The sequence below is a fragment of the Microtus pennsylvanicus genome, chromosome 12, assembly GCF_037038515.1.
Source record: "Microtus pennsylvanicus isolate mMicPen1 chromosome 12, mMicPen1.hap1, whole genome shotgun sequence".
Classification (NCBI taxonomy): Eukaryota; Metazoa; Chordata; class Mammalia; order Rodentia; family Cricetidae; genus Microtus; species Microtus pennsylvanicus.
Window position 1 is genome coordinate 61,093,328 of NC_134590.1, and position 17,380 is coordinate 61,110,707.

General features: G+C 50.4%; 1 protein-coding gene across 2 annotated transcripts in view; it reads right to left on the reverse strand.

Annotated features, from left to right (window-relative positions):
- Afap1 (actin filament associated protein 1) overlaps nt 1-17,380 on the reverse strand; it is a 117,668-nt gene that overhangs the window by 42,133 nt on the left and 58,155 nt on the right. For both annotated transcript variants that reach the window (XM_075943777.1, XM_075943778.1), the window contains exons 6-8: nt 15,763-15,942; nt 1,830-1,931; nt 1,206-1,287 (exon numbers count right to left, since the gene is read on the reverse strand). In XM_075943777.1, coding sequence (XP_075799892.1) covers nt 1,206-1,287; nt 1,830-1,931; nt 15,763-15,942 — 364 coding nt within the window. The remainder of the gene's footprint in view (nt 1-1,205; nt 1,288-1,829; nt 1,932-15,762; nt 15,943-17,380) is intronic.

The window sequence follows — 17,380 nt, forward strand, 5'->3', positions numbered from 1 at the left end:
GCGGAAAGAGGATGATAAGGTGGGAGGACACAGGAGCTCAGAGCATTCAGCTGGATAACTTATAGAGACAGGATTCCCTGTTTGGTCTAAGGATTCCATAGAGGTAAGAACTAGTGGCTGGCTGCTCTGCTTCTCTGATCTTTCAGCTTTTACCCCCAATATCTGACTCCAGATTTTTATTTTTAAGACCAATTAGAATTTGCACTCCACCATACAGTTCTGTATGTTCCACCTGGGAGTCAGTATATCCCGCAAGTCACTGTATGTTCTTAGCAGCGTTCACCTTTACAGGGAACGCTGTGCAGCAGCTCTCACACTGAGATATGGGAAAGAGACCCCAAAGATACACCCTGACCCCAAGTGAAAGCAGAAAACAGGGTAGGAGGAGGCAGAGGCGACAGAGAGAGTGCAAAGGAACACCGGGGTGACAGAAATGCTCTCTTGACTATGTTACTTGCTGTAGCAATCCCAAGAATGGTTAAGTCAAAGCTGGTGTGCTTTACTGAAAGTCATCTGTATTGCTAAAAAGTCCATTAAAAACAAGAGACTTTACCCCCTGCACATCCATGTTCACAGCAGTTCTGTTCTCAGTAGCTGAGGGTCAGAAGCAACACAAGTACCACCGGTGGACAGCAAGATGCAGTCCACATAATGGAATATTATTCAGCCTTGAAAAGGAAGGAAAGACTCTCACTATAATACAATACAGACAAACCTTGAAGACATCATCTGGGTGAAATAAGGCAGTTGTAAAAGGGTAGGTACCACAGGATTCTGCTCGCATGAGACCCCCAGTGTGTGGAATCCACAGAGACGGAAAGTTGAATGATGATTGCTGGGACTGGGCAAGAGGTGAGGGACTTGGGTTTAATGCAAACAAGGTTTTTATTTGTGAAGACAGAAAGTTCCAGATATGGACACAGGTGATGGCTACACAGCACTCTGTGTATGTTTAATGACCACAGGAAACTTTAAAATGTTGGAAAATTATGAATTCTGTGGTATATGTATTTCCCATGGCTTGACAATAATTTAGATACAGGTAGGATGAGAGAGAAAGGCTCTGAACTGTTGCAAATCAAAAGTCCTCCCTTGTGTTCTTGGGAACAGAGGGTGTGATGTCTGCATGGCTGAAGCACAAAGACTTCCCACACAGTCACACTTTTGGAGCTCAGATATTCTTGGCACATGTGTTAGAATCTCACCTTGCTCTTTTCCATTGCATGTGGTGACTCCATTTTCCACGATACCTTCTCCGTCGGAACTGGGCCTCTCTGAAGACAATTTCTATAAGGACACAAGGATCACGTTATTCCCACCGTGGTCATGCAGACCTGGTGAGGTATGGTGGAAAGTGAACATTATCTCAAACGTTAAAGGACACATGGACCAAATTTTCAACACTCTGTAGACAGCACACCAGCACAGACCTACTGAGTGCTACAATTGGGCACACTGCATCCGGACCTCATTTAAGAGCAATGGATGAACGAGGTCATTCACTCCTTTAAGTCCACATCTTCATCCTTCATTGGTAATACAACAAGCCACAGAGTCTGTGAGATGATTCCTGCTCAGTCCTGAGCGGAATTACAGACATGCCCACTGAAGTGCCACAGTTCTTGTAGAATGCTATTAAAAGTAGCAATTATGAATGAAAGGATTGCGGTCTGAGGAGGCAGACACAAGGGATATCCTGGCTAACCAATACACTGCACATATGTATTGAGATGTCTCACCAATTCCTCATAAATACATACAATTCACATACACAGAAAATAAAAACCACTAACAAAACCAAAAGCTTCCTGAAAGCTGACATCTCTCACCTTCTCCAGTTCAGCCTTGTTCACGGGGGCACTGGTGCTGGGTGGTGGAGAGCACTCTGGATCCACAGGGCCGCTGCAGCCACTGTAGGCTTCTTTGATCACCTGTGGGAATGAGACACAGTATGAGCCTGCCCAGAGGCAAGGGGACCCAAGTGATGGACTGAGTCCTATGTGGGCAGGCAGAGGCCTACAGTATGGCAGGGGAACTCGAGGGTTCAACAGCACCTGGTGTTTGAACTCTGGAATTTGTCCATTGATTCACGCATTTGCTCCCCAAATCACCCGTCCAGTCCTGGCAAGACACTAACTGGGAAGTGGAAGGAAAATATACTCCAGGATCTCTCTGGAAGGCCCCTCCCACAGCACTGAGATGTCATCATAAGCAATGAGGGTCAAAAGTGAGGGGCTGGAAAGGTCCTCAGCATTTAAGAATATGTATTGCTCCTGAAAAGGAGCTGGGTTTGGGTCCTTGCACCTGCCAGGCAATCCACAACTACTTGTAATTCCAGCTGCAGGGGATTTGACACCTTCTGACCTTCTCCAGCGCCTACACTCACATACACATAATTAAAAATAAAAACAATTTTTTTAAAAAAGAAGAGTATATCCAACAAACTAAAGAACTATAAAAACAAAGCATGATCCTTTCACGAGAAGGTGTTGGCTACCTTAGAGCAAGAGGATATGGGGACCATCCCAGGATGACACACAAGCTGTAATGATGTAGGAGTGTCTTCTGTCTACGTGTTGCTTTCATTGGTTGAATAAAGAAGCCACCTTGGCATTTTAATAGGCCAGCCCTTAGGTGGGTGGAGTAGACAGAACAGAATTCTGGGAGGAAGAAGGCAGTGAGGCAGGCACCATGACTCTCCTCTCTGAGAGGGATGCCAGTTAGACTCATCCCGGTAAGCCACAGTCAAGTGGCAATACAGATTATTAGAAATGGGTTGAATCAATATGTAAAAGCTAGCCAATAAGAGGTTAGAACTAATGGGCCAGGCAGTGTTTAAATGAATACAGTTTCTGTGTTATTATTTCGGGTAAAGCTAGCCAGGTGGTGGGAAGCAGCTCGCTGCTCCTCGTTACTACACTGTAAGCTGAGTATAACAAGGCTTTGGCCACGTGAGCTGACAGGAAAGCTCCTGGGTGCAGAGGCCCTGCAGGAGGGGACAGGTGTTTAAGGAGCCCCCTTCGGCCTGGGGAAGAGACAGTGGTAAAGAATGGGTGGTGGATGCAGCCGTCCAGGGCATGCCCCCTTCGGGCCTGGGGAGGAAGCTGAACTTGATCAGTGGGAGGAGAGATGGAAGGACCGCCATGCGAGGACAAAGGGCTCCAGAGCTGGCGTGAACGACTCTGCTGCCTGGCTTTCACCTTGGCAAAATAGTGAACTGTTCTGAGCCTGAACAGCCTCCTCTAAGGAGCGTTAATGTTCTAGATGCTTCCATTCTTCCAAATTCATGTTGAAGATTAAACCCCACAGCAGCAGCCTGGAATGGGGGAGGTTTTAGAGGGTAGCAGGATCAGGACTGTGAAGGCCTTAGGCCTCAGAGAAGAGCGTCCAAGCCTTCGCAATAGGACACAGCAACTAAGAACCATCTATGAAGCAGAGTACACAACCTCTCTGGTCCCCCAGTTTCCCAGCACCTGGATCATGGACTTCCCACCCCTACAACTATGACAGATAAATTCCTGTTTATGCATTGCAAGTATCTTGTTATGGACTAAACCCCTGAGATGCTACTTTAAACTGTCAGTTTGACACAAGGTAGAGTTGCTGGGGATGGAATCTTATGGAGGGATTATCTAGATCAGGGGGGCCTGCCTAGGCAGATTGTTCCCATTCCATTCACTGAAGTGGGGTGGTCCACCCATTGTGGGTGGCGCTATTCCTTAAATTTGGGTCCTGGACTTTGTAAGTATAGAAAGGGGCCTGAGCACAGTGAGCAGCAGCCATTCCTTTACACTGCTGTGGGGGTGATGTGAGCATCTACTTCAGGTTGCCTCGACTTCCCTGCAATGATGAACCTTGAAGCTAAAATAAGTCCTTCCTGCCCTGAGTGGCTTTTATCAGAAATAAAGACATTACAGACCAAGTCCTACAGACAATGCCCCAAACACAGTGTGTGTGAGTTCTTGTGGGAAGGAAGGAGCATCACACAGGAGAAAAAGAAACACCAGTACAGGGAACATGGGCGAGCACCGTGAAGGAACTGAGATGAGGGAAGGGCAGTGACAGCACAGGGGACAGCAAGGCTGCGGGGTGACAGCGAGGCTGCAGTGACAGCGAGGCTGCGGTGACAGCGAGGCTGCGGGGTGACAGCGAGGCTGCAGTGACAGCACAGGGGACAGCGAGGCTGCGGTGACAGCGAGGCTGCAGTGACAGCCCAGGGGACAGCGAGGCTGCGGTGACAGCGAGGCTGCGGTGACAGCGAGGCTGCGGTGACAGCGAGGCTGCGGGGTGACAGCGAGTCTGCAGTGACAGCGAGGCTGCAGTGACAGTGAGGCTGCGGGGTGACAGCGAGGCTGCGGGGTGACAGCGAGGCTGCGGGGTGACAGCGAGGCTGCAGGTGACAGCGAGTCTGCAGTGACAGCGAGTCTGCAGTGACAGCGAGTCTGCAGTGACAGCGAGGCTGCGGGGTGACAGCGAGGCTGCGGGGGTGACAGCGAGGCTGCGGGGTGACAGCGAGGCTGCGGGGTGACAGCGAGGCTGCGGGGTGACAGCGAGGCTGTGGGTGACAGCAAGGCTGCGGGGTGACAGCAAGGCTGCAGGGTGACAGCACAGGTGACAGCGAGGCTGCGGGGTGACAGCGAGGCTGCGGGGTGACAGCGAGGCTGCGGGGTGACAGCGAGGCTGCAGTGACAGCGAGGCTGCGGGGTGACAGCGAGGCTGCAGTGACAGCGAGGCTGCGGTGACAGCGAGGCTGCGGGGTGACAGCGAGTCTGCAGTGACAGCGAGGCTGCAGTGACAGTGAGGCTGCGGGGTGACAGCGAGGCTGCGGGGTGACAGCGAGGCTGCAGTGACAGCGAGGCTGCGGGGTGACAGCGAGGCTGCGGGTGACAGCGAGGCTGCGGGTGACAGCGAGGCTGCGGGTGACAGCGAGGCTGCAGTGACAGCACAGGGGACAGCGAGGCTGCGGTGACAGCAAGGCTGCAGTGACAGCGAGGCTGCAGTGACAGCACAGGTGACAGCGAGGCTGCGGTGACAGCGAGTCTGCAGTGACAGCGAGTCTGCAGTGACAGTGAGGCTGCGGGGTGACAGCGAGGCTGCGGGTGACAGCGAGGCTGCGGGGTGACAGCGAGTCTGCAGTGACAGCGAGGCTGCAGTGACAGCGAGGCTGCGGGGTGACAGCGAGTCTGCAGTGACAGCGAGTCTGCAGTGACAGTGAGGCTGCGGGGTGACAGCGAGGCTGCGGTGACAGCGAGGCTGTGGGTGACAGCGAGGCTGCGGGGTGACAGCGAGGCTGCGGGGTGACAGCGAGGCTGCGGTGACAGCACAGGTGACAGCGAGGCTGCGGGGTGACAGCGAGGCTGCGGGGTGACAGCGAGGCTGCGGGGTGACAGCGAGGCTGCGGGGTGACAGCGAGGCTGCGGGGTGACAGCGAGGCTGCAGTGACAGCGAGGCTGCGGGGTGACAGCGAGGCTGCAGTGACAGCAAGTCTGCGGTGAGAGCGAGGCTGCGGGTGACAGCGAGGCTGCGGGGTGACAGCGAGGCTGCGGGGTGACAGCGAGGCTGCGGGGTGACAGCGAGGCTGCGGGTGACAGCGAGGCTGCAGTGACAGCGAGGCTGCAGGGTGACAGCGAGGCTGCGGAGTGGCAGTGACTCCAGTAACCTCAGCTTGTAATTGTAGCGTTAACTAAGGAAATTGGCTGCAATTATCCAAACAACCCTGAAATTGATGAGTTCTTCATTCTCACCTAAGCCTGCACCCCAGAGGCTACTAAGGCATGGCCTGGCAAAGCCCTATTGTCTTCTTTTCTCTTTGTTTTTCTCTGCCCACAGGAGAAGCATGTGGTAGCATGTTTCACCTATTCTTACCAGTCCTAGTGGAGGAAAGTGCCGTGTTTGCACATGCATCTGCCTATCTGTGTGCGCATGTGTGTCTGCCTGGATGCCTCTCCGTGTGTGTGTGTGTGTGTGTGTCTGCCTGTCTGTGCACATGTGTGTGTCTGTCTGGATGTCTCTCCATGTGTGTGTGTGTGTGTGTATCTGCCTGTCTGCGCACACATGTGTGTCTGTCTGGATGCCTCTCTCTGTGTGTGTGTGTGTGTGTGTGTGTGTGTGTGTGTGTGTGTGTGTCTGCCTGTCTGTGCACATGTGTGTATCTGTCTGGATGCCTCTCCGTGTGTGTGTGTGTGTGTGTGTGTGTGTGTGTGTGTGTGTGCCTGTCTGTGCACACATGTGTGTCTGTCTGGATGCCTCTCCATGTGTTTGTGTGTCTGCCTGTCTGTTTGTGCAAGTGTGCCAATCTGACTCTGTGTTTGCTTTGCCTGCCTATGTTCTATGTGATTCTGTCTGTGGAACTCTCAACGTGCCTGCGGGCCCGTGTGACTCCGTGTGTGCTGTCCCCTGGAGGAGATGTGCATTCTCTTGACTCCGTACAGCTCATCCCCCAGAAGGCAGCCTCCTCTCTCGTCTAGGCCTCCTGCTCCAGCCCCCTGCTATAGGCTGTCTTAAATGTATCCAGAGGCCATATGTGACAGAGGCCAGTAGGAGGAAATTGTTAGGTCACTGACTTGAAGGGGATAGTGTGCCCCTCACCTCCACCCACTACTCTCTTCCTAACTGTCCCAAAGTAAGCAGCTTCCTCTACCATCGGCTCTTGCCATGACTGTTGACCCTGCCATAAGCCTGAATGCAATGGAGCCAACTAACAATGGACTGAAACACCGAGCTTGCACTCCTTCAAAGTGTTTCACCCAGACATTTTGTCACAGTAGCAGAAAATGGACTGAAATACTCCCCCATAACCCTAGCTGTCCTGGAGCTCATTATGCAGACCAGGTTGGCCTTGAACTCACAGAAATCTGCCTGCCTCCGTCTCCTAAATTGGGATTAAGGGTTATGTGCCACTATACCTAGCAGCAAAAAAACTTTGAAGGTCTTATTAGAAGGAAAAATATGCAAATAAGGAAAAATGAAACTTGAGATTTTTCTATATTTTTTTAACTGAACCAAGGAAAAACATGAACAGAATAGAGACTGTCACTAAAGCGAAAACCATGTGGTAAAGTCCACTAGTCCTTTGCCCCAGTGTCAAAATAGAAAAGCACAGGAAAAGAAAAACCAGCTGGCATATGTACACTTTAACCTCTTTCTTCCAGACAGGCCGAGCCCTCCTAAGGAAGACGATGACACCTGGCTATCAATGCTGGTTCATGACAACGTCTTCCCAAGCTCCCAGGAGTCCACCTCACACACTCGAAGCACTCGGAGTGCCAGTGACTCCCTTCTCTCCCAGCTAGAACTCAGGTCCCTTGTGGAGCAGAGCCATGTGACGCACAGTGCTGGGATGGGCACGTGACATCCACCTGGGGCAGGCCAAGAGCACAGAAGGCGCCTTGGCACTGTGAGACGCTGTCTTCCCCTAGCTCCAGACCAACCTGTCCAGACCACAGAGAAAGCACCTGAGAGAAGGTGAGCACGGTGGCTCTTGTTCCCACAGGGTCCCCACCAGTGAGAGAAGTCCAGCCGTTTCATTCACTGTCCTCAGCATCTTCAAAAGGCACCTGTGGGGTCCCCTCCAAAATGACAAATGAGGCTCTGCCACTCAGGGTACTTAGAGACTTCTTAGCATGTGTCTATGCTGCCACTCAGGGTACTTAGAGACTTCTTAGCATGTGTCTATGCAAAAGGCAGTATGAGAAGTTCACCGTGTACTTAAGAGAACGGGATACGAATTGGAAAATCACAGCTCCTCCACACAACAAAATACTCTGTGGTGATTTTGTTTGCTTTTAACTCAAGCCCTCCACCCCAGAAGCACAACCTCTGCACATTTTTATGGAAACCTGATCATGCTGCTTCTGGGAATGCTGGCTCTTGTCTTGTGTTTGACCTCTGCACAGAGGCTCCTGTCTGCATTCTCTACATGCATGTACATTTATGTATTGGATAGGCACACACACACACACACTCAGGCTCTGGCAAGCACTGTGGATGATGGATGTAACAGGCAGATAGGATACATGGCTCTGGTGATGCTTTCTGCAGAAGAGTGAGCAATATCCTGTGCTGGTCAAATGCTGCCTTGTGTTTATCAGACTTTGTAAAAGCAAGGACTTTCCAACTGTTATATTAAACCTATTTCTAAATGTTTCAGAACAAGCTTTGATAACAGTAGTTTTGGGTGATGAGATACTTGTCTTTGGTTATAAAACAATTCCTAGTAGAGAGTGGAAAACCGTTTCCATAGGGACTCACAGTGACAGAGGGGTCACTCAGTAGGAGAATGTCCTTAGAACATGTGAGGCACAGACTCAATGCCCAGGTAGGAGCCTGGGACCCTAAGTTGTGCTCTTGGGACCTTTGCAATGTCTTGGGTCAGTGAAGGTAATACTGGGCCAGTCAGGGTTACTTGCCAAGACATAGTCTTAAAAAACAAAAGAATTTAAAAATTAAAATAATAAGCAAATAAAGTTGAAAATAAGACTTATTGGAGAAAAAAATGAGCTGATTGAAAAGTTTATTTATTACATAACTGAAAGAACTGAGACAATGAAGAAGGCACAAGGTATTTCAACTTTACCACACAGAACAGCACATAAAACCACCATCCTCACCCTGACAACACAGAACAAACTAGAGAAACCAAAAAACCCAAAACCAAAAACACAGTCATAGCACTTTTCAAAGCCATCTGAGCATAGGGCTACCAAGAAGGCACAGTGAAGGAAACCCTAAAGATGAAGGGGTCTTGGAGAAAAGAGGCTCCCCGCAGCTGCCCTCCTGGCTGGCAGAGAGCAGGGTAACCCAACCAAACTCAACTGCCCAGGGCCTGCAGGAGCCAGTTCTCACCCTTCCCATCTTCCCTGATAGGGTGAGGAGGGTCCAAAAGGCAGGCAGGGAGGAGGCACATACTAACAAAGCAGCTTCATTCAGTGCAAGGTGCCTGCTTTGCCAAGGAACTCCAGATGCACAGCGAGTGTTCACCAGGACGGTTCCAGCTTCCAAAGTCACAAGCTGAGGCTGAGCTTGAAGCAGACAGGCTTTAGGTCTGGCAGGCTAGACTTAAAGAGATCCACAGGCTGCTCCAGAAAGCTGGCCACTTGTCCACAGCATACGAGAGACCTCAGTCCCCTTGCCAGTTCTCTAGTCCCCAGCCATGCCCCCTGTGAACACCCAGCACTCATTCTGAAGGCAAGAGCAGCACAAAGCAAAGCAACGTGGCCCCAACTCTACTGAGCCCAAGAGACTCACAGGACTCCATGCAACTCTGGGGAAATGGCAGAGGGCAGTCTCTGCGGTGTCCTTCCACTCACTCCAAAGCCTATACAGACTCCTCTTCAGAAGCAATCCCAGAGATGGCCCCAGTGCTGGAACGAGCAGACACTAAAATAGCTATGACAGAAATGCTGAAGCAGCCCATGAAGTGGAGGGTGGCGCACAGACAGATGGGACTTCAGACAGACGTGATATATAGAGAAAGATGGGAAAGTGCTGGAATGGAAGCTAGCATCCATGTTGACGCGTGCATTAGGACACAGTGGGCCAGAAGCTTCCAAAACAGTGTGGACAGACCATGAGGAGCACACAGCTGGAGGGCCACAGGGGTGAGGAGCTGCTGCAGCACAGGGAACCCCAAGTCTGTGGTAGTACCCAATGAGAGAATGCATATAATGGAGCTGCCAAAGGAGGGGAGACAGGGCAGACATCCGTGGATAGGACAATGACCCAGCTGCTTCAAAGCTAATGAAGGACAGCAACCTTTGGACAAATGACAAAGACCAGGAAGGCTGACTCTCTGCACAATACCGCAGGGAGGGTCACCTGCTGGAAGTCCAAGAACAAAGCAACTTTAGAGACCCCAGAGGCAGTGACATCAAACATGGGAGCAATGGCTGTGGACAGGGTTGGTTTCTTGGGAAGATAGTGGCTTTCACACTACCTGGAAATCCATTTTCAGAAGGCCTGCACTGTAGGAAATGAGCTTTCAAACATTTTTGATTTAATTAAAAAAAATTCCTTTGTGTGTGCCTATGTGTGTTTATATGCACATGAGTGCAGATGGCCATGGAGGCCAGATGTGTCAGATCCCCCTGGAGCTGGAGTTACAGGCAGCTGTGAGTCACCTGGTGCTTCAACTGAACTTGGGTCTTCTGCGAGAGCAGTATGTGTTTTAACCACTGCGTTATCCTTCCAGCCCTTCCCACATTAAAACAAAACACCAAGTTCTTTGGCGCAAAGGGAAATGACACAAGATGGAGACTCATATCTAAGAATGAATGAAGAGGCCAGGCGTATACGCCACTGTTTCCCTTTGTCCCCTTCTCAGGTGGGAGAACCAGGAGATCATGGTTCTAGGCACAAAACAGAAGTTCCCAGAGAAGAGAGAGTTAAGCAGGGGAGGGATGTCTCAATCCTATCCGCACAGGGCAGCATTTAAAATACAAAAAAATTTAAAAAAAAGAAGAAGAAAGAAAGAAAGAAAGAAAAGAAAAGAAAAGATCTTTAGGCTCCCAACAAATCTGAATTATTCAGAATCTTGTTTTTAAAACCTCTATCACCTGTGGCTCAGCCGATAGGTAAAGGCACCTAGAGCATAAACCTGACAGCCAGATTCAATCCCAGGATCCCACAGTGGACGAGAAGTTACTGTAGTCCTTTGACCTTCAGCATGCACACCACACACACCACACACACACAAATAATAATAACAATAATAATAATGGTTCTGATAAGGAGCTGATCTAATGTTGGATCTGGAAGAAACTAGACTATCTTAGGATCTGCTAGGCTGGACAATTAAAATCCTATGACGGAAACCCCTTTGTTGCTTGACTTTCATTGTTTTATTGGCATATATTACTATTTATATGTAATAGATTTTTACCATAGTCACCTGTTGCCCTCTCTTCTCCTATCCGACGTCCCTTCTCTTCCTAACTAGCCCCTCTCCTTCCATATCTTTTTTTCTTGTGTCCTAATGAACATAATCAGGGTTAGCCACAGAAAGATGCACAGTAACTTACACAGGTACTGTCATGGTATCGGTGGTATCAACGGTATCAGTGGTACCGCTGGAGAAGGCATCCCTTCTGCCCCAGGTAGCCATCAACTGCTTAGAGAGCCTCAGAAAACCAGCATGGCATCACACCCTCCCCACTGGCAGACCTCACCTAGAAATCCTCACGGAGAAGCAGGGCCTTGTGAGCCCCTCCACCCCCCTCTAGATCTTCCACTTCCCACCCCCTCTCTTCCACAATGTTCCCCAACTTTGAGGGGGTGATCCAGACACCCCATTGGAGCTGAGTGCTCCACAGTCATTTTGACGTCCATTTTGAGGACTTCTTAGGCTCTGGTACTGCAGAAATAATAGCACAAATGTTAAGTAGAGTAATCAATTCAAACTTTTCCGAAAACGATTATCTGCCTTGTATTATTTACTTCGCATGTAAGAAATGCACTAAAATTAAAATTCCTGCAATTAGCTTCCATTCATGAGTGGAGCTCTCACGCTATAATTAGTTAAGCGCCTCGGCTTGGAAGCAGCTCACGCGCAGGGAAGGAGAAGTCAAGGTTATCCCGCTCCATCAGCATCTTGGAAGCACTGTTTCACTTCTCTGCCAGCTCCTCGAGGACTCAGAGTGACTTCATGTGCTGCACTCAGAAAGGAGCTCAGCGGGCTGAGTGTCTAAGGCTGCAGGGTCGAGGGTGAGTAAGGACCGTCCACAGTTCAGGATGGTCCTACCAAGCTTTCCATAGGGAACAGTGAGCACCAGCCATGACAGCCGGGAAAGAAACTCAGAGAACCAGAAGCTTCTCACTCCACAACTGCCCTTGCTCCTTCAGTAAACAGACAGGCTAAGACCACGGGAAAAGGAAAAAAAGACAAGGGTGAGATGTCAGTCACCCGGTCAAACCAGAAAACCCAACGTCAGGCACCTGGATGGATCCCTGCAGAACAGGACAGCATGTGGCCTGAGACCCAACTTCTCCATTGTCAAATCAAACCACCAATAGTGGCAGGAGATTCGGAGACCCTGAGTGTCTGGGATAGTAAGTCTGAGGACCCAGATAAAGAAGCTGGGTGCAGCCTTGTGTGCTTGTCACAGCAGCGCTGTGGGGACATTGAGATGGTTCCCCGAGGTTCGCTGATCAGCCAGTCTAACCTTCTCTGTGAGTTCTAGGCCATGCAAGTGGGAGGTCCTGTCTCAGAAAACCAAGATGGATGGTACCTGAGGAATGTCATCTGAGCTTGTCCTCTGGCTTTCAAATGCACATGTCTCATACATTGCTCACACTACACACACGCACACGCACACACACGCACACATGCACACACGCGCGCACACACACTCACGCACGCACGCACACAGAGGCAGCATGAGTCAATGAGATGGAGAACCCTCTGTAAACCCGGAAGGCTCCGAAGCTCCAGCAACATGGTGAAGCTCTCAGTCTGGAGGCTACACAAACCCCCAGGAGAGATTCCTGAGCCTGAGGCTTGCAGGAGGGGAACATAGAAAAAAAAACTCTCCCCAACCGCCTGGGTGTCACAAATTTCAGGAAAGCCACAGTCACTGCTGACAGAGGGAAACAGGCCACCTCTGTGTGATTCTCTGGGCAGCCAACCAAGCATCTTCATGGGTCTGGAATCTGTGTGCTCCTAGGAACCATGGGGAATAGAGGTTCGGGCTGGAAAGATGGCTCAGCGGTTAAAAGCACTGACTGCTCTTCCAGAGGTCCTGAGTTCAATTCCCAGCAACCACATGGTGGCTCACAACCACCTATAATGAGATCTGGTGCCCTCTTCTGGCCTACAGGCAGGATACTTGACTGACTGACTGAACGAATGAATAATAAATAAATAAATCTTTAAAAAAAAAAGAATCGAGGTTCGTGGTTCCCCAGATATGGTGTGTGTTCATCTTCATTGTCAATTGCCAGGTTTTAGAGTCACCTGAGACACAACTGTGGGCATGTGTTTGGAGATGTTTCCAGACGGATTAATGAAGAGAGAAGACTCACTCTAAATGTGGGTGGTACCATCCCATGGGCTGGAGGCCTCTGGCCAAATAAAAAGGGAAAAGTGAACTGAGCACCAGCAGCCATCTCTGCTATACCACCAAGATGAACAACAATGTCAGCTGTGAGCTGAGGCAAGCCCTTCCTTCCTTAAGTCGCATTTGTCAGGGTTTGTCACAGCAGTGAGGGAAAGGGGTCTTTATAGTGCATGTCAGAGGAACCATGGTCATAGATGTCCAAGCACATGTCACCTCCTTCCAACCCTGTCCTCACCACATGCCATGATGAACTAAAACCTTGGGAAGACAGACATGCCCAGCTACTTCCTAATGGTACGAGGAGCAGCTGCCCTTACAGAATCACTGCCCAGGGCCATGGAACGTGGAAACTCAAAGGGATCACGGAATTGTATTTGCTTTAAAGGGGTGGTTTATGGTTATATGAGAAGTTCCCAATATTGCTGCTGTAAGTATTATTTCAAGATATTCTCTTCACAAATACCATGACCAGTATGGGCATAGAACAGATACAATAGACAAGAGAACAAGTTCCAAGTTCCTGCAAGGCCAGGGTACGAGCTACCATGTCCCTCTCCTTCAGAAGTAAAAACCAGACCAGCGTTTTAAGAGAAATTTAAAACTATAAAAGAGACTTTCCAAATTGAAAAAGAAACAGGTAGAAATCCCAGGGCTTAAAACTATGGACAATGCCCTAAGCTCCAACACAACACAGCCATGGTAGGAGGCACAGCATTTAAACTGCCATGAAGCTGTGGGGCAGAGCCCTCATGGGCTGGGTTAGTGCCATCAGTACAGCCCAAAAGAGGCTGCAGGTGGCCTCTCTCTTGAGGACAGAAAGAAGGTCTCATCAGAGGCCAAAGCCACAGCCACCTTGACTTACACTTTCGAGCCTCCAAAGCCCAGGAATAAACTGCTGCTGTTTCAGGCCGCCCTACCTGGGGCATTTCAGCAGGGCAGCCTGAGCAGAATAAGACAGGTTCTGAGACCAAAATCATAACGCAGCAGCAGAGGGACCAGACAGATCAGAAACAAGGAAAGTAAACTGGACAAGACCAAGAAATAAGTCAGACCAAAAGATAATGAGGGACCGAAAGAAGCCAGAGAGTACAAAGTAAGAAGGTCCCTCATTTAAATGTCATTTCTGGGAATGGCAGATGAATCAAAGCAATACTAAAAACAACAGCAGCAGGACAGATGATGGACAGCCTCCTGCAGGTGGGAGTCAGGAGAGTGAGATTCTACCAATGAGTTAACTATCAAAAATCAAAACAAGGAATAGCTCTGGTGTTAAAGGCTGAGACTCACAACCAAAACTTCAAACACAAAGATGGCTTATTGGGTAAAGACATTTACTACAAATCCTGACAACTTAGGTTTAATCCCGGAGACCCACATGGGCAGAACAAAAATCCAGCTTTCACAAGTTGTCCTCTGCTCTCCGTATGCACGCTATGCCACGTGTGTGTGCATGTGTGTGTGTGCACACTCACCCTGTGTGTGTGCGTGTGTGTGTGTGCGCACTCACCCTGTGTGTGTGCATGTGTGTGTGTGCGCACTCACCCTGTGTGTGTGCGCACTCACCCTGTGTGTGCGCGTGCGTGTGTGCGCGCACTCACCCTGTGTGTGCGCGTGCGTGTGTGCGCGCACTCACCCTGTGTGTGCGCGTGCGTGTGTGCGCGCACTCACCCTGTGTGTGCGCGTGCGTGTGTGCGCGCACTCACCCTGTGTGTGCGCGTGCGTGTGTGCGCGCACTCACCCTGTGTGTGCGCGTGCGTGTGTGCGCGCACTCACCCTGTGTGTGCGCGTGCGTGTGTGCGCGCACTCACCCTGTGTGTGCGCGTGCGTGTGTGCGCGCACTCACCCTGTGTGTGCGCGTGCGTGTGTGCGCGCACTCACCCTGTGTGTGCGCGTGCGTGTGTGCGCGCACTCACCCTGTGTGTGCGCGTGCGTGTGTGCGCGCACTCACCCTGTGTGTGCGCGTGCGTGTGTGCGCGCACTCACCCTGTGTGTGCGCGTGCGTGTGTGCGCGCACTCACCCTGTGTGTGCGCGTGCGTGTGTGCGCGCACTCACCCTGTGTGTGCGCGTGCGTGTGTGCGCGCACTCACCCTGTGTGTGCGCGTGCGTGTGTGCGCGCACTCACCCTGTGTGTGCGCGTGCGTGTGTGCGCGCACTCACCCTGTGTGTGCGTGTGTGTGCGCGCACTCACCCTGTGTGTGCGTGTGTGTGCGCGCACTCACCCTGTGTGTGTGCATGTGTGTGTGCGCGCACTCACCCTGTGTGTGTGCATGTGTGTGTGTGCGCACTCACCCTGTGTGTGTGCATGTGTGTGTGTGCGCACTCACCCTGTGTGTGTTCGTGTGTGTGTGTGCGCACTCACCCTGTGTGTGTTCGTGTGTGTGTGTGCGCACTCACCCTGTGTGTGTGCATGTGTGTGTGTGTGCACACTCACCCTGTGTGTGTGCGTGTGTGTGTGCGCACTCACCCTGTGTGTGTGCGTGTGTGTGTGTGCACACTCACCCTGTGTGTGTGCGTGTGTGTGTGTGCGCACTCACCCTGTGTGTGTTCGTGTCTGTGAACAAGATTAAAATGTAATTTAATTTTTTTTTAAAAAGGCAAAACTCCCAGGTGAATCTATCTGTGTTTTTAACTAATTATCTATCAAATGAACAAGAGCCCATGAAGAGGTCTGGAAGTAAAAGGGGCTCGGTTTCATGGCAGCTGGCCTACCTTCAGCCACTGCTCAGCCTGCTCCTTGCTCTGGACGGCAAGGACCAGTGGGTCGGTGCCTTGCTGGGTGATTTTCAGCTCATGCTTCTTCTTCTTGCTGTCTCTAGGAATATAGGTGATGCTGCAGCCTTGAAGCGGCAGCTCCATCTGGGGCTGCTGGTCCTTGGAACTTTTATAGCACTGCAGAGAAAACAACAGACCAATTAATGCAATGAAGACATGCTACCAGAAATAATGATGAAAGTCAGCACAACCAAACCTGCAGTGCTGGCCAGGGTTCAGGAGGCAATGGGACAGAAGGATGACGCAGCAGCCAGCTGGCAGGTGTGACATGGACAATCTGCTGCCTACCCACTCCTCCTGCATCTGGCACACACAGGTGTGTGTTCATTCAGCTGAGGTCTATGAAGCATCTAGGCCATTACTGAGAAGACATTGATCTGGCCCATGTTCTATATATTAAAACATCTTCATAAAATCACACTTATTTTTATGTGAATATGAGATATATATAAAAAGACTATTAGATCTGTTGCAACTGCAGAGACCTACTATGGGCAGCTACTGCAATGATGAAGATGCTTAGAGCTGGAGTCATGGCTCAGCCCTGAAGAACTCACACTGCCCTTGTTGAGAACCTAAGCTTGGTTCCCAACATCAGTTGGCTCACAACCACCTGTTACTCTAGAACTGTCTAGAGATCCTGGAAGAGGCAAGCCCAGGCTTCCTCCAGACAAGACTCTTCCAGGGCTGCCACTAAGAGCCTGAGGAAGGGTGAACAGGCAAGACTCGGTTCAAGTGAATTGCATGGGGAGTCCACAGGCCCTGGAACTAGAAGGCCATACTGGGTGTGCCCTGAGAGGCTGACCTTGACTCTCTCAGCACTAGATACTGGCAGGCCCTGGAGAAGAAGGGTGACTTGGTCTCAGAGTCCCCTCAATGGAGGCAGCTCTCCCAGGGCTATCCATCAGCTATGGAATGAGTGCTTGGGCAACTGCCTGGTTGGGTGCAAATTTGTCTGGGCATGGAAATAAAGGCCTAGAGATGGAGTCAATAAGGTTGGTAGCAGAGGTTCTTGGGACAGGATGGTCACAGGAGGCCAGGCAGGATGCTCAAGGAAGAAAAAGCGAGCTTTCTCTCACCTGAATAGTAAAGTCATGGTTTATTTATGAAGGAAAATAACACACACACACACACACACCACTACCACCACCACCACCACCACCAACAACAACTTTAAGTCAAGTGTGGGAGTGCTTGCCTATAATCTATCTCATCGTTCAGGAAATGGAAGAGGGAGGACTGAGAGCTCAAGGCTAGCCAGGGCTACATAATGAGTTTGAGGTTGACCTGAACTACATAGCAAGACTCTATCAAAACAAAGCCAAAATCAAATAAAAAGCCAAGTTTCATCTTGCATTTTATCTCGCATGGTGTCCTCATTTTCTATTTATTTCTTCGACAATTAAGCTGTAGAAGTTATTATCATCATGGGGCAGAGAGAGGATCTCAGAGGAGGTCAAATTGCAGAAAAAAGCAGGGGAGGAGGAAGACAGCAAATGGGTGTGGGACAGGGACCTGGAACCTGGGCCCCAAAACGCTGACCCTGCATCAGCCC